Source organism: Eretmochelys imbricata, chromosome 1 (assembly GCF_965152235.1).
Source record: "Eretmochelys imbricata isolate rEreImb1 chromosome 1, rEreImb1.hap1, whole genome shotgun sequence".
NCBI lineage: Eukaryota > Metazoa > Chordata > Testudines > Cheloniidae > Eretmochelys > Eretmochelys imbricata.
This window is the reverse complement of record NC_135572.1, coordinates 153,072,385-153,096,434: the sequence shown is the minus strand read 5'-3', so window position 1 is coordinate 153,096,434 and position 24,050 is coordinate 153,072,385. Positions and strand designations below refer to the sequence as shown.

General features: G+C 39.3%; 2 protein-coding genes across 10 annotated transcripts in view; both read left to right on the top strand.

Annotated features, from left to right (window-relative positions):
* Positions 1 to 24,050, top strand: part of LOC144265033 (X-linked retinitis pigmentosa GTPase regulator-like) — a 103,823-nt gene that overhangs the window by 61,004 nt on the left and 18,769 nt on the right. For all 9 annotated transcript variants that reach the window (XM_077817200.1, XM_077817191.1, XM_077817217.1 and 6 more), the window contains one exon: positions 2,642 to 2,707. In XM_077817200.1, coding sequence (XP_077673326.1) covers positions 2,642 to 2,707 — 66 coding nt within the window. The remainder of the gene's footprint in view (positions 1 to 2,641; positions 2,708 to 24,050) is intronic.
* Positions 3,705 to 24,050, top strand: part of LOC144257795 (uncharacterized) — a 29,104-nt gene continuing 8,758 nt past the window's right edge. Inside the window, exons 1-3 of the mRNA XM_077805946.1 lie at positions 3,705 to 5,651; positions 7,728 to 7,781; positions 7,878 to 7,892. Coding sequence (XP_077662072.1) covers positions 3,705 to 5,651; positions 7,728 to 7,781; positions 7,878 to 7,892 — 2,016 coding nt within the window. The remainder of the gene's footprint in view (positions 5,652 to 7,727; positions 7,782 to 7,877; positions 7,893 to 24,050) is intronic.

The window sequence follows — 24,050 nt, the reverse complement described above, 5'->3', positions numbered from 1 at the left end:
TGTATCACCTACATATCTTTGCCTATCCTATCCAGGCACGCTAGAACATGTCCCAGCCCCATCCATTGTTTAGGAATTGGTGAATCCAGATCAGCATTATGGAGAGGCAATAGTGTAGTTTTTTTTACTTCAGGGGACTTAAGCATATGTTTAAGTGCTGGGCTGAATTGGTGCCATAGTGAACATACTGTATCTATGTTCCTAAATGTGCTTTGGTTGATGCAGTGCTTTGCAGGAGCCATTATTAGTTTGGCCAGAGTTCCTTGCTAATTTAATCATTTAAAATTTTTAAAAAAGTCTAGTCATTTACATACAAAAAAAGAAAAAATATTTAAAAAATAAAATAATTTTTCCCCCAATAGTGCTCCATAGATAATATTTTGGGAATTTCTTCTGTAAAGCAAATTAGATATAGTAGCACGGGAATAAGAGAGAGAGGTTTACTTTTTTTTTAAATATACCATATTTGTAAAAGAATGGTGAAAATACTCCATACATATTTGGTGTAAAAATTGCCAAATTAAAATAGGTCTTGAAGAATTTACTGACACATGAAGAAATCTCTTTAAACTATCTTGCATTCATCATGCACTGTCTGTATGCCAGGCATATTTTCACTTTTTTTTTTTGTATACTGGGTTGTGAACAAATTCAGAAATACCTTTCTGTTAAGAGACTGATATAGAAGTAGTAGAAATATATTTTTAAATAGCGTTTTGAAAAGATATCTGTTTCAGGAAAATGTATCCAGATGGAAATAGAAACGATTATTCTTCCTGGTGCTAAATTATCTGTTTACAGCACCAGCTACTCCAATTCTAAATGGCAGCAGTGACTGTTTTTTGTGGGCCCCAAAGGCGTGAAAAGCCTTGGTGGTGTTTTTTTGATGGCGTTAGTAGAAAGGATATGTGGGTATTTATATTTTTAAAAAGCTCTCTTAGAAACTAAAATGTTGTTGGTTCAGGGGAAAATCAGCAGTTCTGTACATGGTTCTGATCATGGGATTAGGTGTTAGTTACTACCATTCAATTGGAGATTGATCTTGTTGCAGCGGTGACAGATTTCCTTTCTAAAAGAAAATTGATTGTGACCATGGGAGAAAATGAGGATCCCCCCCCTTTTCATATTTAAGTAAAAAAGGCACTACACTATTGGTCATACATCTGTGATGCAGGGAGGGTGGCTTCAAAGTATACTTATAGTTGGTTACAGAATGGTGAACTGTTGGTTCATTAAAAGCTGAATTGAACTGTTTGCTAAAAATGGTAATTTTGCAGTCTCTTTCCTCAAGCTGTGTGCATAGTGGTATTAAGATGTTCACATATTTCATGATACCATGCTGTGGCTGTTTTGGACCCTGACACTGCCTCAGTTTCCCCGTGTGGTGTTCTCAAAAGTGCATTGTGACTCTGGGAAATCAAATAAATGTGGGGGTTAATTTGTAAAACATCACAGCTGAAATTGCAGCTTTCGTCTTAAATGAAAACACGTCTTTCCCTGACTCGACAATTTCTTCAGATCCTTGTTGGGCTCAACAGTTCTTTTGCAAAACCCAGGTGTTGCTGCCTGGCATTTCTTCACGCCTTTTCCTCTTAAGGATTCTGCCCCTCCCCTTATTGCATCCAGCTCCAGCCTAGTGGCTGGTGTGGAGAGACCCTCCTCTGGTAGTCTTTGATCTTGTATCTCCTGCAGGACCTTTTTGCTCCCTGCAAGATCTCCCTCAACTGAGCTGCTTGCTGGCCTTTTATCTGAGGCTATCACCTGATCCCTGCCTTCAAACTGTTCTCTTGGGAGGCCGCTAATTAGTCTCAGGTAACACCAAGCCTTCATCTTCCCTAAAGGTCCATGCTGCCCTGTGACACATACCATACATATCAGGTTAGACGCAATCATTAAGCTTCATGTTAGTGACTGTTTGAACACAAGAAACTTTGGCTTATTAGGGCTTCTGTTCCATTAAACGGTATTATCTCAGAAATTGCTATCTTACTACTGTCTGCGAGACAGTGTGGTGGTATAAGCTCCCATAGATCAATCTTTATTCTTCTTTCAGCGTGCATTAGAATTTTGAATGCTTGCAAAATTAATATCCTATTCTGTAGTTTCTTAGATGTATGGGACTTGAATGTTTCCTGGCCAAGATTTTAAAAAGTGTATGTCTGAAATTAGGCTCCTAAGTCTATATCTAGGCACATAAGTCAGTGGCCTGAATTTTCAAATATGCTTAGCATCCAGGAATTCATAGTGAAAAACAGTGGGAGCTGTGTTGTGCTCAAGACATTTAAAATTAAACCACTGATTTGGAAGCCTAATTTTAGGCACCCATTTTTTTTTAAATACAAAAAAGTGTCCCCTCTATCCTAAGATCACCTGAATGAGCCCAGTGTGAATATACTGGAGACCTCTTAAATGTCATCTTGTAGCTTATTATTTTTAAATGGTGTGATGGATTTAGTATATTGATAATTGAACAATAGAATACATTTATTCACAGCAGTTTTAATTACAGTTTAATTGACAGGGTTAATGTTTTGGGAAATGTTTTAGATCCTCTGAAGAAACGTATTAAATGTAAATAAGGTATCATTCTTATTCATTAATTTACATTTCATTCTTTAATTTGTATCCTCATTCTTTTCAGACACATATGATGAGACTGAATCCCAGTGACCAGTCCTTAAAATTAACACCAGTTCAAAAACAAAAGGTACTGTAATTAATCATGTTTGAAATGTAGAAAATGTATAACTCTCTTCATAGGGCGCCGTCTTTTTTTCCTTTCTCTCTTTCGCTCCTAACTCTCATAAAGTAAACCTCAATTTCCATAGACTACTTCCTACATTAAATGTTTAGGCCTGGATCCTGTAAACGGCTCCACTTGGTAGAACCCTGAGCTTGCAAGGAAATCACTGGGGCTCTGTGCAGATGCAGGGATCTGTCTGCTTGGAGCAGTTTGAGATGAGACATTATAATATTACTGCAATTGAAGGGGCAGTATACTGTAACTTACATTATACATTTTGTAACATATAGTAATGATAATTTGCCATTTACTTGATTGCTGATACTAGAATATTTGGATTAAAATCCAGGTCAAAATATATGTAAAGTAACCATGTTTACAAAATGCTGGATGTAATTTTACAGTAAAATGTAATGATTCACTGGGCAATAATACTTTTATCACATTATAAAGTTGAGACTTCTGTATTACCATCCTGTATTAATTTTAAAGTGATAACTGAATTTTGATATTAGGGGTACATCAATATCAGCTCATAATCTTATATTTCAAAATTGATTACACAAAATATGATTGATAAATGGAGTATATAAAAAGAAAAATTTAAATTTAAGCCAAAAAAGACAAAGTAGCTTTAGGTCAATAGTAAATACATTGACCATGGAATAGGGAGAGTGCATTTAACCTACTCAATAAGTGTTTCATTCTTTAAACATTATGTATTGTTTAAATTAATTTTATTTGGAATATTCCGTATTTTATGCCATTTTTTTTAGTCCTATCAAACAAATCTTTTCAGATGTGTCTATAGTCTTTTCCATTTGTTCTCATTTAATTTGTTCTTAATGCTTTCCTTCTTTCTTTTTAATTTTCTGCTTTTCATATGGAATAGAAGAACAATAAAAATGTGAAACTGAAAAGTGATGGTAAGGGTGGGTTGAAAAAGACTAATCTTAATTTCATGCAGGAGGGTTCAAAATCAACTGATGGTTCTTTGCAAAAGCAGTCTTTAAATTCAGTGTCTCATGGAAATGGTTCAGATCTAGAATGCCGTGATTATGATGCCTTTGTGGGGAAAATTAAGGCTAATAACAAGTATATAAAAGATAAACTAGAACAGGCATATACTATTAGCAAACTGAAGTCTGATGTTCAGCAAACTGTTAAACATCAACTCAAATTAGTGAAAAGGAAGAAAGACTATGCAGGAAATCTTAAACCTAGAATACAAGACACATCTTATGGTCTCTCCAGTGATAAGACTAAAGAATTATTTTTTTCCACTGAAAAGTTAAAAAAAGCTATTAAATCTAAGCACCCTCCTAAAACAGATATACTGACTTCTGCAGCGAGTAACAAACCAGTGACCATTTCAGTAACTGCACAAAAACCAAAACCTGGTAAACGAGAAAGTAAAGATGCAGTGGATGAAGTTAGGACATCTGACAAATATGGAGAAATATATGTCAGAGGGGAAGAAAGTAATGAAGAACAGAGAGAACTTAAGAAAAAGGAGAAATTCATTAAACAAATAGCAGTAACTGTGTCATCATCTTCAAGTGAGGAAAGTAGTAATGATTTTGCGAAATATGTACTTCAAAGGAGAAGAATGCGCAAGGATCGTTATAAAGACACAGGAACCCAGAAGAAAATAGAAGCAGTAGAAAATGTGAATGATTTAGAAGAAAGAGATACTGAGACAGAAGAAGAGCAAGATACAAATAAACAAAGAGAGAGTGCAGAAGAGACCAATATGAAAAGCGTGAGTGAAGAGGAAACAAAAGTGAAAAAGTTTGATGATAAACCTGATGAGGCCCCACAGCAAGATGCTAAGAATGAAGAATTTAATCAGGCAGAGAAGAGTGAAGAAAGTGAAATGGGAATGAAAGAGGGTGAAAGTGAAAAGGAGAACCAAGATGAAAACCCTAATAGTGAAGTAGAATCTGGAGAGGAGGAAGATGAAAATGAGGTTAGAAAAGATGATGATGATACCTCAATAGTAAGCGATGGAGATGAAGAGGAGAAAGGTAATGGAGAAGAAAGTGAAAAATCTGAAGCACAGTATGAAGCTGAAGGTGATCATGAGAGAAAGGCAAAGGCTGAAGAGAATCATCACAGAAGAGGCACAGAGGAGAGAAGTCAAGAGTGTAATTTTAAAGAGGAAGAAACAGTGGGCAAGAGAGAAGAGGAGAAGAGAGATGAGTCAGTAGGAGGAAAGGAGGGTAAATGTAAGGAGGAGCAGAGTGAAGACACAGAAGTGGAGGCTGAGAGTGAGGGTGGAGAGGAGGATGAAGAGGAGGATGAAGAGGATGAAGACAGTGAAAGGGAGGAAGAGGGAGGTGAAGACGAGGGAGAGGAGGAGGAAGAGGAAGAGGGGGAGGATGGGGAGGGAGAGGAGGAGGAAGAGGAAGAGGGGGAGGATGGGGAGGGAGAGGAGGAGGAAGAGGAAGAGGGGGAGGATGGGGAGGGAGAGGAGGAGGAAGAGGAAGAGGGGGAGGATGGGGAGGGAGAGGAGGAGAAAGAGGAAGAGGGGGAGGATGGGGAGGGAGAGGAGGAGGATGAGGAGGGGGAGGATGAGGAGGGGGAGGAGGGGGAGGGGGAGGAGGATGAGGAGGGGGAGGAGGAGGGGGAGGGGGAGGGGGAGGAGGAGGGGGAGGGGGAGGAGGATGAGGAGGGGGAGGTGGAGGGGGAGGGGGAGGGGGAAGAGGAGGAGGGGGAAGGGGAAGAGGAGGATGAGGAGGGGGAGGGTGAGGAGGAGGAGGGGGAGGGGGAGGGGGAAGATGAGGGGGAGGGAGAGGATGAGGAGAATGTTGGAGAAAAAATCAAAGAAAATAAGCCTCTGCAAAGGCATAATAAAAACAGAAGGCAGGAGAAGAAAGAAAGTGCTGTACAGAGCTCTAAACAGAAAGTAAGGACTAAACAACATGTAGTGAATGGATTACACAATTCAGAACAATTTTGGAACAATGTGCTACCTCATTATTTGACACTAAAATAGTACAGGATGCTGGAGATTTACTTTAAACAGATTCATTAAGGATATTGTTGTGCCATACCAAGTTTATTTAGCTATAATACTTTTTTTTAAAGTGATTTTTTAAAAAAAAATTAATCACAATAAATGTATTATACTAACATCAAGTGCCAGTTTCCTAAAGGGCTACAGAAAACATTTAAGAGTTTGGTGACCTTTATCAGACCAAATTATCAGATATAAATTCTGGTGAAATCACTTTCATCTTTACTGTGTACAACACTATTACAGATGCAGAAAGTGATTCCCTGAGACAAAGCATTTGCTTGACACAAATTTTGTCATAATTTTAGGATGATGGCATGTATTATGTCTTGTAACAATGTAATTTTAATTGCCTTTTTAATCAGATTTCTGGAGCTGAAACATTTAATTTTGATTATGGGGTAACTAACATGTTGATGTGCCTTATATGAATGGAATATCAATAAATCATAAAAATTCAATTTTGAGAAATATATCAACAGTGTTCTTTTCCTTTTAATTTCTAGTAGGCCAATGTATTCATTTGTTCTTATAGACAAATAGTTTGTTAGAAAATTCCAGATAAGTCCAAGAAAGGACAGTGCCAGTATGTGGTCAGTACTTGGTTTCTGTAAACTGAGGCCTTGATGTTTCAAAAGGACTTCAGCTTAGTCTTTGATTCTAGTGCCAACATGCAATTGTGTACTAAAAAATATGAGAAGAAAATCAGGGGCCTCTGAAAATCTGAACCCAAATGTATTGTGGTTAAAGTATATCCAGTTAGTGATAACAAAACTATTTAATTATTAGAGGCAATTCACCTCAGATCCATACAGAGCCATGAAATGTTTCTTCATTCTTATTTACTTGTTGAGCACTGTTAATGTACTCTGTGCCATACATTACAGAGAAGACATGGTCCCTGCCTCATAGAGCGCATCAGATAGGCACCCAATACCCCTAGGTAACAAAGAACTGGGAATTTGGATCACAAAGGTCTTGATCCTGCAAACACACAAATGCTTAATTTTACTGCCATGAGTAATCCCAAGTGGGACTACTCACAGTACTAAAATAAAGCATGTGGGTACTGTTTGCAGGATCGGGGCCTAAGTGATGAAAGGAAGATGTAGTAAATCAAGAATCTAGATGAAATAGAATGGAAATTGCCATAAAAGATCTAGATGGCTGAAAAGACAATTTTTGGAATTTCTAAAAGATTTGGTGTTCCCCTAAACTCTAAATAATCATAGTTCCCCTTTTTTCAATTTTCGAAACTCTTAGCAAATAATTTTTAAAGGATTTGCACTATGTTTGTAATGATGTGTCTGGTGAGGGGAAGGGAAAAATAGGTGGTTTTGTCATCCAGCATTTTCCTTAGTACTTGCGTACCATATTGGTGGCCACTATAGGAAACCCTAAAGTAGACAAATCTCTGTTAACCAACCTGAGTGGTCTTGACAGTCTCTGAAGAGAGTTCCTTCAATCTCTCTTTCAAAATGAGGACAAGAGGAGGAAGAGGAAATCAAAATGCATGGGGGAGGGGCGTGGGATTAACAGATGTCAAGCAGTAAAAATGTTAATTAGCTCTTGTATTGTGGTTATGAAACATTTTTTTTAAATTTTTGTTTTGTAACATCTTGGTATTAAAATATTTTAATTCTTTGTCTCCAGATTTATTTCCAAAAAAGGCTGTAGTAATTTAGTAATAAGAACAGGCATACTGGGTCAGACCAAAGGTCCATCTAGCCCAGTATCCTGTCTTCCGACAATGGCCAATGCCAGGTGCTTCAGAGGGAATTAACAGAACAGGTAACCATCAACTGATCCATTCCCTGTTGCCCATTCCCAGCTTCTGGCAAACAGAGGCTAGGGACACATCCCTGCCATTCTGGCTAATAGCCATTGATTGACCTATCCTCCATGAAAATCACCAAACGCCAATAGATCTTGATCAGCTATACTATTTGTTCTCCTGTTTTTCAGTCAGTCACTCATTCCTTTTCACAAGCTTCAGAAGATATTTTCACTGTCACTAATGTGAGTTTGTCCAATGACTTTCACAACCTAATTAGTTTTGTGGTTTTCAATTTTGCCTCTGAAAACATAACCGTTGTAAATTTCTGAATTTTCTAGATTGCGCTGTTCAAGGTAAAGTCCTCAAAATGAAATGAACTCCAAATTCAACTGTCTCTAGCTCAGGTGCATACATAATGTTGATCTGTAGACCTTATTGGTTTGGTATCAGTGTGTGTAAATCTTGGTAAAGGGGTGCGTATATGAATTCTGACATCAAAGCAGAGTGGCCTGTGTAAATAGTATGTATGTTGCACAACAGAATAAATTACTGGTCGAGGAACTGAAAACAGACTTCTCTAATGATGGAGTTTCATTTATATTGCTTAAGTGCTGCAAAAGCATCACTGAACTGTTCTGAAAATATTTAGATACATTGCTAACCTGATCTCAGGTGATGCATTATTAGTCCTGGAATATTGCTGTGATTTAACTTAGGGTAATGCTGAAAAGAGATTTGTATAGGACTGAAACTGTTTTCTTTAGACTGAACACCTGGCATAGTTACAACAAACCCTAATCGTTTCCTTTCAGGCCTCTAACTATATGTGTTATGTCTGGTGATAGATACTGGAGAGTCTTCTTTAGTTTAGGCGATGAGCTATTGCTTTTGAGGCCAATGATCTCTAGTCCAAATCCAGGCAGGAACTGATTCTTCACTGACCGCTAGAACGTTGCTTTCAAGCCACAGCCTGTGTAAGTGGAGTCCCCCACCTTGTTGAAGTGGGGAACACAGTTTTCTACATCCATTAGGAAGGAGTAGTGCTTGGCCCCGCCCCGCCCCTTCCCAAGGCTTCCAGGGGGAGAAGGGAAGCTAAGTCATGGGGCCTCATCTCCTCCCTGGTTTGGGGAGCTGCAAGAGCAAATAATCTCTTCTCCTTGGAGTGCAGGGATTACTATTGTGAATGGCTTTTGTACAACCATGCGGTGGGAGGGGGAAGCTTCTTTTTGACCAGCCATCATCTGGGCCTGACTGGATAGGGATGCATTAGAGCGAAGAAACTGATTTAATATTGCTATGTGGATCTCTCCTTTTGAAGGGGAATAAGCACATTAAAGCTGCAGCACTTCTAAGGGTCTTCCAAGGAACTGTTACATAAACTGAACAACACACCAACGTTACTGGGCTCTTGTGCGACTTCTAACTTCATTAACATAACTGGAACTGACACCTGCTGAGCCCTGCTCAAAGTTTCATACTGTCATTCAGTTGTATAGTATTTCCCTGGCAATACTATGATAGTTCAGTCTGGGTTAAGTATTCCTTAGCGGATGCACAAAGATTTATGTGCAGGACTTAAGCAGCACTGTAGCAGTACTTCTGAAATCCTCTTTAGCAGACTGAAAATTTTGAAAGAGTTGTCATCCCTTCATACTTCCAAACTTATTTAAATTCAACAAAAGTAAGTTTTGGCATGACTTTATCTGAAAATGCCAATATACTTAAACATAGTCATTTATTCAGAAAGTTCTACCTTTTAGTAAACTTTACAGTCAATGCCGATTACCAAAACCATGGAAAATATGTCATACAGACTAGAGAAGATGTTTATGTATTTTACTCTTTTCAGCTTTTCTCATTTATGAAGGCAAATTGCTATACCTTAGGACAGCAGTTCTCAGGGGCCACAGGGGCCACAAGCAGGTTTCGGGGGTCCCCCAAAATAAACCAGAGAGCAGGGCCAACGTTAGACTCCCTGGAGCTCAGGGTAGAAAGCTGAAGCCCAAGATGTGGGGCTGAAGCCAAAGCCCAAGCAGCTCAGCTTTGCAGGGTCCCCTGTGGTGTGGGGCCACAGACAGTTGCCCTGCTTGCTACCCCTTATGCCAGCCCTGGCTTTTAATCTGCTGGATATGCAGAAAAACAGCTGTTGTGGCACAGGTGGGCCGTGGAGGTTTTTATAGCATGGGGGCGGGGAGGGGCCTCAGAAAGAAAAAGGTTGAGAACCCCTGCTATAGGAGGCATTTTAAAATGTCAGCTTCCCCCTTTTTGGTGGCTGTAGAATGCCATATTGGGGCCTTCTGTGCTGCTGTCCTTTTCAACATAGACAGTTTATGTGTTGCCCCAGGTTGTGGGGCTGTCTTGGGTTTGTCTACACTTAAGCGGGGAGTGAGTCTCTCATCCCGGGTAGACAGACTCGTGCTAGTGATGCTCTAGCTAGCATGCTAAAAGTAGCAGTGTGGGCATTGCCATTCAGGCTCTTGAGTCTGAGATTGAGCCCCACCCTTAACAGCCACATTGCCATTTTTAATGTACTAGCTCAGCTCATGCACTAGGCTGGGAGGCGTGCTTCCAACTCCAGTGTGGACAACTACAACCCCTCCACCAGGTCTGAGGAGAAGACAAGTTGCTAGCTCCTTAAGTCCACCCTTTTTTCCAGACAAAAATGCTCTAATTTTGAAGAGGATGTGCTGTATTTTTCATAGTAATAATGTAGTTGAATTCTCATTCTTAAGAGCAAAACTCACCCTTTACTATGGAATGACGAGCAGTGCTTCTGTAATGTGTCATTTGGACAACTGTCACTGACACAAGATAGACTCCACTGAGTATGCCCAAGGTATTGTTTATTGAGGAGCATAAACAGGTTTGTGGGTAAAATTGTTAATAAATGGCCCAAGAAGGTGCTTAACTTTGTTTTCTCTTTTCTCTATTAATTTAGCAACAATTTTTTGGTCATGAGTGAGCCTTTAAGAATGATCTTTTTAAAAAAAAGAAAATTGTTTTTCTGGGTTTTTTTAGTTTCTTTTCTTTCTTTTCTTTTCTTAAATCACTCTTGGCTGAAAAATTGTAGCTAGCTTTAGTTTCTGTTTCAATCAGGAATTTAAAATAACTCTTTGGGCTCTTCAGGCCACATGACACAACATTCCTCACCCTCAGAATTGCCAGCAGTTTATACATTTATAAACTTTAAGATAAACAGAACTTTATTTTTGTTGGTTCAACATGTGAATAAAACTTAGTTATTCTTGGATAAGTACATAAGAATAGTAAGTACATTTTGTACCTTGTTTTTCCTACTGCATGAATATCTTGTGGACCATTGTTTAAATACAAAAGAGAGAGAACAAAAGTTGAGCATCTTACTTTTCCTTTTTTCTCGGGCTGTCGAGTAATTACAAACATTAATCACGATTAATTGCGTGATTAAAAAAATCAATCATGCGATTAATCACACTGTTAATAATAGAATACCAAATATTTAAATATTTTGGATGTTTTCTACATTTTCAAATATATTGATTTGAATTATAACACAGAATACAAAATGTACAGTACTCACTTTACATTTATTTTTTATTACAAATATTTGCACTGTAAAAACAAAAGAAATATTTTTCAATTCACCTAATAAAAGTACTGTAGTGCAATTTCTTTATCATGAAAGTTGAACTTACAAATGTAGAATTATGTACAAAAAAACCCTGCATTCAAAAATAAAACAGTGTAAAACTTTAAAGCCTACAAGTCCACTCAGTTCTATTTCTTGTTCAGCCAATTGCTCAGACAAACAAGTTTGTTTACATTTGTGGGAAAGAATGCTGCCTGCTTCTTGTTCACAATGTCACGTGAAAATGAGAATAAGTGTTCTCATGGCACTGTTTTAGCCAGCGTCGCAAGATATTTACATGCCAGATGCACTAAAGATTCATATGTCCCTTCATGCTTCAACCATGATTCCAGAGGACTTGTATCCATGCTGATGACAGGTTCTGCTCGATAACAATGTAAAGCAGTGCAGACCAACGCATGTTCATTTTCATCATCTGAGTCAGATGCCACCAGCAGATTTTCTTTTTTGGTAGTTGGGGTTCTGTAGTTTCTGCATCTGAGTGTTGCTCTTTTAAGACTTCTGAAAGCATGCTCCACATCTCATCCCTCTCAGATTTTGGAAGGCACTTGAGATTCTTAAACCTTGGGTCAAGTGCTGTAGCTATCATTAGAAATCTCACATTGGTACCTTCTTTGCGTTTTGTCAAATCTGCAGTGAAAGTTTTCTTAAAACAAACAACATGCTGGGTCATCACCCTAAACTGCTATAACATGAAATATATGGCAGAATGCGGGTAAAACAGAGCAGGAGACTTGTAATTCTCCCCCAAGGAGTTCAGTCACAAATTTATTTAATACATTATTTTTTTAACAAGTGTCCTCCACATGGACGCATGTCCTCTGGAATGGTGGCTGAAGCATGAAGGGGCATATGAATGTTTAGTATATCTGGCATGTAAATACCTTGCAATGCTGGCTACAAAAATCCCATTAGAACGCCTGTTCTCGCTTTCAGGTGAGATTGTAAATAAGAAGTGCGCAGCATTATCTCCCGTAAATGTAAACACACTTGTTTGTCTTAGCAATTGGCTGAACGAGAAGCAGGACTGAGTGGACTTGTAGGATCTAAAATTTTTCATTGATTTTGAGTGCAGTTATGTAGCAAAAAAAATCTACATTTACACGATAAAGAGATTGCACTACAGTAGTTGTATGAGGTGAATTGAAAAATACTGTTTCTTTTGTTTATCATTTCTACAGTGCAAATATTTGTAATAAAAAATAATATAAAATGAGTTGTTAACTTTGTATTCTGTGTTGTAATTGAAAACAATATATTTGAAAATGTAGAAAAACATCCAAAATATTTAATAAATTTCAATTGGTATTCTATTGTTTAACAATGCGATTAAAACTGTGATTAATCATGAATAATTCTTTTAATCGTGATTAATTTTTGGGTTAATTGTGCGCATTAACTGCGATTGACAGCCATACTTTTTTCATTGCTTTAATTTTCATAAACAAGCCAGATAATTGTCTTAGACATGACGGCCTTACATCTGTCTGGGCTTTTGTTTTAAAGTTATCATGATATCCTACTTCTTAGCCTTGTATAGTCTACTCCAGCCTCTTTCTGGGTTGCTTTACTCATGAGAAGTCTGTAGATAAAGTTGCTTTTTCTTTTAAAGAAAGAAATCAGTCAAAGACTGGGTAACTGCCACAGTAAATGACACGGTTAACCAATGACAGACAAACCCACAATAAAAACCTCTAAAATGGCATATGCAAGCATTGATATGTATAAAAGTTAATGTGACAGATAGTGCTTTAGTTAGATTAAAGGTGGGATTTCCAAAGGGGCCTCAGCAAGCCCAAACCCCATTAACTCTCATTGAAGCTCCTTTGAAATCCCAGTCTGAATAAGTTTCACTTTACATAGAGTTAGATTTTAACTTCAAATCACAGCCTGCATTTGGGGAATTTGAAGAAAACGCTGCTGCAAAAGCCTCTGGAGCTATGGTGGCTGGACTGCCCCAGAATTCTTCACGGGGCTTCAGGAAGAGTACATGATGAAAAGGCAGCTTGATCACCTTTTGCAAGCATTCCATGTATACGGTCCCCCTGACTTTGTGCCAGGTCAGCTCTACGGGCCAGAACTAGCTTGGAGCAGTCTTTATGGCTGATTACTGTCACCTTCTTCCCTTCCTAACTTATGCAGGACCATACTCTGGCCCACAATCTTCTTCTGTGATACAGTATGAGAACTTCAAATGATATAATTTTATATGCAAAGTATTCTATTTTTGTGACGCAACAAGAAATAATTTCAGCATTTCTTTTGGCTTTGCCCCAAGATTTAGGATGTCTGCACTAAAATGGTGTTTTATCTTGTATAGTTTGATTTTTGCTGTATACCTGATGTTTATATATAGGAAACCTAAATAAGAAGGGACTGCGGTAATATGGAAATATGCATTTTGAAGCTGTAAATATGTTTTGAACTATTCGTTACGATTTCAACAGAATTTGTGACATTATTTCTAATTTTAGAATAAATATCAAATAAAACTATCCTGACATCTGTTTAACATACTGCTGCTACATTGGAAATGCACCTAGAGTCTGATTCTGCATCCACTGAAGTCAGTGACAGCATTGCCATTGACTAAATTTGGTATAGGATCGACCCCATATATAGCAAATTGCGTGAACACCTAACAATCTAGTCAGTTGTGAGATCTGTACATTTTAATGGAATGTACAGAAGCTGATGTACACTAACAAACTGTCTCTTTTGAAATTCATTTCTAGCAGTGCAGTGCAAATATATGAATGTTTGGGATCATGGCAGTATGTGAGCAACTGAGCCAAATGTTTTGATTGTGCAATTTGGAAATCTCCAGTGTTATCCTGAGTTACATTTTGCAATATGTTCTTGATTTGGAGACGCTCACCGAGCCCAGAATGTGATTGTACACTTAAACCTAGGCTTTTGTATGTGAAAATATTTGGATGAGGTATGGGTATTTTTGTTTCAGAAAAACTAATTTGTACTGCTGAGAACTTCATAGATTATTATTAGTCTATAGCAAAAAGACAAAACAAGTATGCTTGATCACTGTTTCATTTAGAGATTTGTAACCGTTCCCATTGCATCCTTAATTAGGAATTTTATGCTCAGGATCCCAAGGCTGAGTCCATTATCTTTTATATCCTTGCAATCGTTTAGAGTAAAGAACACTTACATAAAATCCAGGGATCTGGAGTAGAATTTTCAAACACACCTCGGATACTTAACAACAACAGAATCTCAAGAACCCATTCCTTGTTGTTGGAGACCTAGATATCAGACTTCTGAATAACCAGAATTTTATATTGAACCGTGAAGATTGGCATATTCCCTCTTGGAGAAAGATCAGCCATGTTTGCCCTCAGTTGTGATTGCTTTCCTGCCTATGAGCCCTCCACTGCCATACTGTGTCCCAGATTATGTAAGGCTTTATAGACTGTAACCAATATTCTGAACTGCACCTGGAAATGGACAAGTAGAAAATGCAGAGCATAAATCATTCGTTACATACTCAGAATGTAACTGATACCCTACTAAAGTGATGATTCTCTGTGGTCCATGCTTTTAGCTTCCAGGTGCTTATCAAAGGTAGCTTCAAATAGGACACATTGTATTAATCAAAAAATCCTGTGGCTAGAAGGGCGTGGATCTCTATGACATTGGAGAGGAATGTTCACCACTTCCAGGTCAACTGTAGATGATAAAAGTCACTTTGTAATAGCATCACCTGGCAACCCAGGAGCAGGCATGGATCCCATATTAGCCCAGAATTGTGAACCACCTTGGCAGAGGTTGGATATATTTAAAACCAAAATTATTAGAGGTTTAAAGAATGTATTTGTGTTTTATCAAGCAGCTGCCTCAGGCTCGACTCATCTGACACATCTTAAAACAATAGAATTTAAAATCGGGTACGTTTATTGTTCTCTCTGCAATAAAATTGGAGTATATCCCAGATGGCAGAGTGCAGGGGGAAGGCAAACTACATTTTAAAGTAGTCCATTTAAACATCAAGGGTAGAATTTTCAAAGGTACCTGTGTGACTTAGGAACTCGCATCTAGTTGGAAGTCAATAGGACTTGTGCTCCTATATATCTGAGGTGTGTTTGAAAATTCCACTCCAGATCCCTGGATTTTACCTAAGGGTTATAGAATCATAGAATATCAGGGTTGGAAGGGACCTCAAGAGGTCATCTAGTCCAACCTCCTGCTCAAAGCAGGACTAATCCCCAGCTAAATCATCCCAGCCTCTTCTGCAGAACCTGCTGCCTAGCCACTCAGTCCCTAATCTGTAGCAGTACATGGGATTCTTCCTTCCTAAGTGCAGGACTCTGCACTTGTCCTTGTTGAACCTCATCCGATTTCTCTTGGCCTCTAATTTGTCTAGGTCCCTCTGTATCCTATCCCTACCCTCCAGTGTATCTACCACTCCTCCCAGTTTAGTGTCATGTGCAAACTTGCTGAGGGTGCAATCCACGCCATCCTCCAGATCATTAATGAAGATATTGAACAAAACCAGCCCCAAGACCGACCGTTGGGGCACTCTGCTTGATACCGGCTGCCAACTAGACATGGAGCCATTGATCACTACCCGTTGAGCCCGACGATCTAGCCAGCTTTCTATCTGCCTTATAGTCCATTCATCCAGCCCATACTTCTTTAACTTGCTGGCAAGAATTTTGTGGGAGACCATATCAAAAGCTTTGCTAAAGTCAAGGAATAACACGTCCACTGCTTTCTCCTCATCCACAGAGCTAGTTATCTCATCAGAGAAGGCAATTAGGTTAGTCAGGCATGACTTGCCCTTGGTGAATCCATGCTGACTGTTCCTGATCACTTTCCTGTCCGTGAAGTGCTTCAAAATTGATCCCTTGAGGACCTGCTCCATGATTTTTCCAGGGTTCTTTACTCTAAACAGTTGCAAGGATATAAAAGATAATGGACTCAGCCTTGGGATCCTGAGCCTTCAGTGGTTTGGGAGAAATCCTTCTTTCTGTACCACAGTAATATCAAGCTAGAAATCATCTCCAAGAAAGTCAACCTGGTGGGAAGGACGTTTAGGAGTGAACTGAAGGAACTGCGGCATCCCTTCTGGTGTGTGTGTAGGTCTGTGAGTCTGAAGAATCTGCATTTGGAAGAAGGGCCCTCTTAAAGGATAGAGGCAAAAATTGCCCAGATCATATCTTCGGGCTCAGACTGGTTAGGACCTGCACAGCTTATGGGGTGGAGGGATGACACTAGAAAGAGGAAACGAGGGCCGTTGCTACAAAGGCCAATCAAGACAGATGTCTGGGAATGTGGGGGGGGGGGGGAAGGATTTGGAAGGTGCTATGTGAGCTGTTCAGTGGGGTCCCACAGAGCACAACATAGGAGCAGACACAATTCAAGTTTGTTTAAAAATGCCAGCAGTAGAGAGAAATCACCAATAGAGAAGAACTGTGTGTGCGTACATGTGCGACAAAAGGTATAGGAATGAAGCAGTCCAGCAGGAGGACAGGCTTACTGTGAGTAGGGCTCACTGTGGCAGGAGCAGCTTGGGGAATCCAAGTTGAAAGCACAGAGTCTTGAGGAGCTTGCAGTATTCCAGGCAGGGAAGGAAAAGAGTCCCAGCCTTATCTCCGTGACAGATTGGAGGGGGTGCTACTAGACTACTAGTTGTTGGGGTCTGTATTTGAAGCAAGGATTTACTGGGAGAGCTTATATCTCTGCTGCCTGTTCTCTTCTCCTTTTCCTTTCAGTGTGGCACTTTGATCCTTCTTGTCCCCCTTGTCTGCTGTTGGAGAGTTGGAATAAAAGAAAGACAAAGAAAAATAAGAGCTGGTTATGACCAATGAGGCAAAATGTTTGTTTCCAGACCCAATGGGGGGGAGAGAGAAAACTGGTGGAAAATGCATGGACTGGGGTTTACATACAGAACTTGGCTGACGGATCTTTTGCTCAGTTTCTTGGTGGGCAAAATCATGAAGCAGTTTGTCCTATGCTGGCTGTCTCTGTCTATAGGATAGAAGATGAGGGATGTACAATAATATTATCACCATTTTCGAGCAATTCACAGGACTCTTCATAATTTACTGCAAACATTGCAACGGTTGCATTGTTGGAGGTAAAGACTGCTCTGAAATCTTGCTCTGAATTGCCATCAAAAGAAGGGGAAATGCTTGGATACAGATCCAGGAACTCAACCAGAAAGAAAAACAAAAGTTTTTTCTTTACATTAAAAGCACTTCTAACTTGGAAGAGTCAGATTTTCCCACATAGCCAGGTCACTTACAGGGGTGATCAGAAGAAGATTTTAATCTCACCTCTTGAGGCAGATATAGAAACTAAAACCCTAAAGGTTTTTAATTCACTGAATGGGTTGATAGGTGCATTTTTAAAGCATCTGACCCTCTAGTAGCAAGTAGAGCTGAAAGAATAATTGATTATTTGGTTCGGCCACTCAGCACTTGAAAGACCATAAATAAGCCTCATGTTCATAAAGTGTTGAGCACTCATCCATTGAAAATCAGACCTTTTTAAGATGTTTCATCTTAGATATAAAAAAACAGAGGCACCCAAAATCACTAATCACTTTGAAAATTTAGGCCAGAATATCTAATGTTTAGAAAAAAGTGAAAGGAATAATAATTTCACTGTTTCCAAGGCACGATACCAGTGAAAACATTGCATCTGTCCACTACTCAGTTGAGAAATTTGTGGAAGCTGCATGGCATGATGTTTAAAGTTTCCTTCTTCAAGCATTTGGGAAACGTATACAAATTACAGCCAGAAAGCTAGGCTAATGTTCCTAAGCTAGTCTCTCCAGTGTCAATTAGCATTAATAATTAATTTCCTGGAGATTCATTAAGTAGTTGATATCATAAGTGTACTGTGATTTAATAGTCTATCCGAGTTTGACTGACTATTTTATTTTTGTGTCTGGGGCTGCTTTTGGTATGACTTTTCCCAAATGACTGAAGATTAAAAGATATTTACTTTACTATTTAAGGTGGTCTGGAAGAAGTGAGAGTGTTAAGTTTGTTGTTTGATGCTTTGCAAAGCTACTTAAAACTGGCTTCAAATTCTACAGTTGTCCATTTTAGTGAGAAGATCAGTTAAGCCTGAGGCCATCTAAGTTGTATCTTTTTGCTCTTTCCACACAGCCTGCTTCCTTTCAGAAGATGCAGTTTTGTAAATTAAGGACATAGCCTACCTGAGCTATTTCTAATGCTGACTTGCCCTGGGAATATGTAAATAAAAATCTTTCAGACCTGATGGTAATTCCCTGGATTCACTGTTGGCAGAAAAGATGTTAACGTCCACTTAGATTGCTTGTAAAATAAAAGGGATTAAGCAGATACTTAAAACAAACGTGTTACAAACAACTATAATTTTTAAACAATTATAAAAGTACAGTAGTTGTTTATGCTTTGCTTGGACAACATGGCAAAGACTTAGCCTTCCTTGGGGAGATTCACAGCAGCAATCTACCAACCCACTTAAATCATAGGACGAACTGTATTACCATATAGAAACAACTTGGTCCAATACATATGTCCCTGCTCCCCGCATGAAGTGAAAGCTCAAGACAAAGCATTGATATAAGGAATAATTACCCATTTCAGATTTGTCAATCAATTCCAAAGGTTAATTTAATCTGAGACAGAGTGTAAAAGAAGAGATACTGCAGGACAAATGTTTCCAGTTACTAAGAAAAACTGATATGAGAAGGAAGTAAGAAGTAGATGGATAGGTATTGTAAAACACAAAAGTGCAATTAAAATGTAGATAGAATAGTGCTGGATTACCTATCAAATTAGTATTTTGTGTTAAGTATAATATGTGTTAAATGAGTTAGTTTCCAATAAGGGAGATGAACAGTAGATGGTGCTTAAGAATCTACTGTATTCTTAGCTGTACCTGTGAGGGAACAGCAGACAGGCTGATATACTTTGTAGCTTGCATGATGTGTGTTTCTCCATGTACCAATGTTATGGCTAAAATTTTCAAAAGTGCCTAAGATTTAAGAGCCTAAGTTCCATATTCAAAAATGACATAGGAACATAAATCCCACTGAAAGTGACTTTTGACATTGAGACTTATGTTCCTATGTCTCTTTGGCAATTTTGGAATTTTACCCTATATCTAGTATATGTTTGTATATAACAGATACCATCTATAGCAGGCAGCCTTGACTGGTGGTCTGACACAACTTGTCTGTCTCCTTTACCCCAGTTGTCCCAGGCTCTGCAACTGTACGTCTGCCAAACTGTATGGCATTAGCACCTAGCTGCCCCAATCAAATCAAAGCTCCATTGTGCTGCCCACTGTAGAAACACAAAAGGAGAAATATGACTTGAAGAGTTTATACTATAATGTTGGACAGGTTGCAATAAGTGGGCATTGCAAACAGTTGGAGGGAATGGAGAAAGAATAACAGGAATAACAGAGATAGGAACATGCAATTTGGGCTTGTCTTCACTACCTTGCAGTTTGGACTATGGGGGCATGAATAGCAGTGTGTACCCAAAGTGCTGTTGTGTAATTGCCCTATGTGGATGCTCTGGGCATGAATTAAAAGGATCCTAGTTCACATTAATGTAGTCCTCTTTAATGTTAATGCGAACTAGGAACCATTTTCATTCATGCCCGCAGTGTTCACGTGAGGGAGTTACAGCATAGCACTTTGGTGCAACATTGCTCTTCATGCCCCCATAGTCCAAACTGAAGGCCGGTGTAAATATAGCCTTTAATAAAACGTGCTCACAATCAGCAGGTTTCAGATAATGCTTTATATTATCTTTTAGTAAAATAAAACAAATCATTTGAATAAAAGTGATTGATTTTACTCAAAGTTTCTCTCTTAAGCAAGAATTAGTAATTGTTCCCTAAATTTTACTGTCAGAACTCTTTTTAAAGTATGCAGTGGGGCTTTTGTGTCCATGAAAACACAGAAGGAAGTTCTAGCTTGACAGCTACCTTAATAATTTATAGCTGAAAGAATAAGCTCTTAAATCCATCAGAGTGCTCAACTCATGCTTTTACGTAGTTTTGTCATCAAACTCTGTGAACAGCTTTTCCTGTGGTGGATGCTGAAACTGTTGCCACTTCTGGTGAATAGCTGAAGCTAACAAAGTTACTATATTAATAGTTAGAAATTTAAATAAGGCTCTCAATTTTTGAAGGTAAATGGCTGAGAGTATTTGGGTTTTAAGATGTTAAGCTTGCCCTGTTGCTCAGTAAGAGATAACCAGATGTATTTATTAGCACTGCTAAGAGCTTAGGAAAGCAGTACCTCCAGTCATCACATTAAGTAATCCAAGATCAGAGCAATAAGCACAACAGTATTAAAGAAATGTTCTACAGATCAAGATACCCACATATATCTAATCCCCTAAGGGTTAACCGTGGTCAGATACGTTTTTTTTAAATGACTGTCCTTGTCCACACTCAAGGCAAAGTCATATTTAATTACTCTTGGAAGGATTAGATTTTTGTGTGTAAATGTCAGTAAACATCAATTTCACCATACTTACATAAACTGATGAAAAAATACTTCTATCAACAATAATAATAGAAATCTACAAATAGGCAAAGTAAGAAAAATGCTGCTTGAGAACTTACCAGAGTTTGAGCTAAGGATATTTACTTTGTATATTTTGACGTGATATTTGTTTTGACAGTTATAAAGCTTTAACTTTTTGAATCTCAACAGCTCCATAATTTTCCACAACTGTGAAAATTTCAATTGTTAAAAAGAAAAGGTAAAACCTATAATCTTGCACAACTATGAAAATTTAAATTGATAAAAATAAACAAGGATATTATCCATCAAAATTATATTAAAAATGAATTCTACCAAACCTTTATTTAATATTGTTAGAACAAGTGTTATCACATTTTAATTAGCATGATGCATTTTTCCCATAGAGACAAGCCCCCAGAGGGTAAAATCCTGTCCTTGCCATCTCTGAGGTGCAGTGGAGAGGAGAACAACAAAATATCTGCCAAGTGGAGGATTCCTGTGAAGTCCTGCCTCAGCAGGGTCGGATGGTCTAGGGCAATGCACTCTGTAGCACCCCTCACCACTGCTCATAAAACAATTAGTGTTCATTTTCCCTCAGACCTTCTTATGAAGGCAGCCTTCACGCTGGCTGTGCACCCACATCAGCTGACCACAATCCCTTGTACCCATGAGGCCTATCAGCTTCTCTGTCTGGGTGCCCCACCTAGTACTCAGGGTCTTGCTAAGTATATATTCTGCTCAGCTGCTGCATGGGAATTAGTGGGTGTCTCTAAAACTCTCAACCTGTCCACACTCAACCCACATTGCACCCATGCAAAGGGCCATGACTTCTCAGTATTTATGAAGCTTTAAAAGAAGTTTATTCCCCTGAGAATCTGGGGGGAAAAAATCTGACCTGCAAAAGTCTCTCAAGAACCATTAGCCTACTGGCCACATCCTAATTAGATTATAGCATAAACTCCAATCCTTCAGTTTGCTTGAGCGGTACTCTGCACAGGACACAAGGTTTGTGTGTTAGGGGGTGGAAAGAGCAAAGGTAGCTTTATACCACCACTCACCTCCCCTGTCCCAGGGGCTGCTGGGTTGGTTTGGCCCTTTGATGTAATCTAGAGCAGCCAGCTTTAAATATGCTGCTTGTAAAGGCCTATTTGGGTCTGTTACACTGGACTGTGAATGCCAGATTGTTGGGGATGTTCTGGCTGTATCCCCTCCTACCACACACACTTGGAAGACAGGGAGGAGCTTTGCCAGCTCTACATTCACCCACAGTGGGGTAATCCCCAACCACCTATTTAGGGAAACTTTCTGGCCCTTTTGCACCACCGAGTTACCTCACAGGGGGGGTCTATTGCAAAGGAAGGTCTGACCCATTGGATCTAGTTTCTGATTTCTTTAAAAGGTGAAACCTTAAATTTAAAAGCCTGATATGAAAAAGGCGACATCTGAGTTTGCAAATCGTTCTTAATAAACTGGAGGTAAACAAAAAATGACTAATTTATCTGCTATGTGAAATTGTAAAACAAATACAGCTGCATAAACATCTCTAAAGAACAATCTTTAAAACTGCAGTGTAGCCAAAACATTTAGAACTAACTTGATTACTTTTCAAACATTTCACCAAGGGATAGTGTGCATGACAAAGCAGAATTCACTGTATACTTCTGCCTTTTAGAAATTTTGCAGGCACAGATGATTTTCTGTCTGCATAGCCTTTTGCTTCATATAATGCTGGGAATCTGTGTCCACAAATATACTTGCTTTTCCTTCTATTCACTTGTGTCCTTAGGTGTGAAATAGCACAGTAATTGGTAAACTTTTCTGAATTGCTGACTTTGAAGGTAATGTTGGAGATTGTTGGGATTGAGCCTGTACAACACTGGCAGAGTGTTGGACACCCTAAGGTGATGAGCTGGACAGTTGTGAGGGAACCTGTTCCTGCATTATTGAGAGGACAGCTGAGTCACTGCCAACTTATTCCTGCTTATTAGGAGGAGCTGGGCCACGGAAAGAGCACATAGCTAAGTGCCTCATTCTCAGTCTCCTCTGTCAGTCTTCTCCATGGTAACTGTGGAGACACCAGATCTTTGCTCTGAGCCTAGGCTTAGGACCAGCCCTCAGGAAGAAATCCCCAGAATTCTCTGCTTCTAGGTGGCATACAAAACAGACTTCAGGGGCCCCTTAGTAGCAGAGCTTTCACGGGATTTTAAAAAGATTTTTCAACTAAATGTCTCTGTTTCCTCATTGGTTTTAAAGTTTGTCTTCTCAAAACTGTAAACTAAAAAAAAAAAAAATCTTGACTTTCTGAGGAGGATTTGAAGGATAGCACCTCTCCTCCAGCTTCAGAAATGGCAGGCACACACAGCAGGTCCCAGGAACTGAACTCTCAGCTGGTGTATGGGAAAGGCCATGTGGAGATAGTTCAGCAGGCTGCATTAAAACTTGGCTTCTAGTCAGTGTGTGGTTGAAGCCTATGCAAAGAGAGATAAACAGCCACGTGAAAACTCCCTTCACTGAGACAAAACCAGAATCAGTGGCATGGAACTGGGGCTAAATTTTATTTCAAAGTCCCCCTGCGTCTTCCCTAGGCATGGGACCCCATTCCCACAGCTTGCAGAGCAAGCAGGAAAGTTTCACCGGAGCCTCCTGAATCTTGGCAGAAGGCAAAAGTTCTTCCTGTAGTGAGCAGGGTAAAGAAATTCCTCCTCCCAGCCTGGCAAGGTCCATGCTGAGGTGGTTGAGAAGGCCGCAAGGTATTTTCCCTTCCCACGAGCTATTTTGCCTGCATGACCTTAGCTGCTATGCAAGGTGCCAAAGAGTAATTTGTCTCCAGGAGATCCAAGTCAGTCCCCACTTAGCCTAGATCCAGCAGCAGGGAATATAGAGTGAAGCATTTTAGATCACCTTTCCTAGAAGATGGACCTACCATCATTCCCCTTCCTGCCTCCAGGGGTGTGACATGAGGTCATAAAGTAGCTACTCTTTTCCTTTAGTAAGACATGCAGGATATATGCCTTCAGACTGTCCTTTCAATCTCCTTAGTAACTGTCCTCACAGCGCCCCCTCCCCTTCTCTGTTTTGGCTCAGGGACTGGTGAAGAATGTTGTTCACCGTCTTAAAACCTCTCATGAGAGAGTCTGCTCTCTAGATCCTCTAAAGAGATGGACACATCTCTAGAGCTGTGGTTATGAACAAGATACCTCACTGTCTTAACTAAGCTTCGCAGAAGTAAGCATGAATGGGAGGCCTAACTTTGTAGGTGCTTGTGTTTTAAGCAATTGAAACACAAAACAAATTAAAAAACCCATGTTGCAAAGTTGAAGAATGGTGTAATTCTTCACCTGGTTTATGGGGGTGTGATTAAAACCTACTTGTAGGTAAGGACTA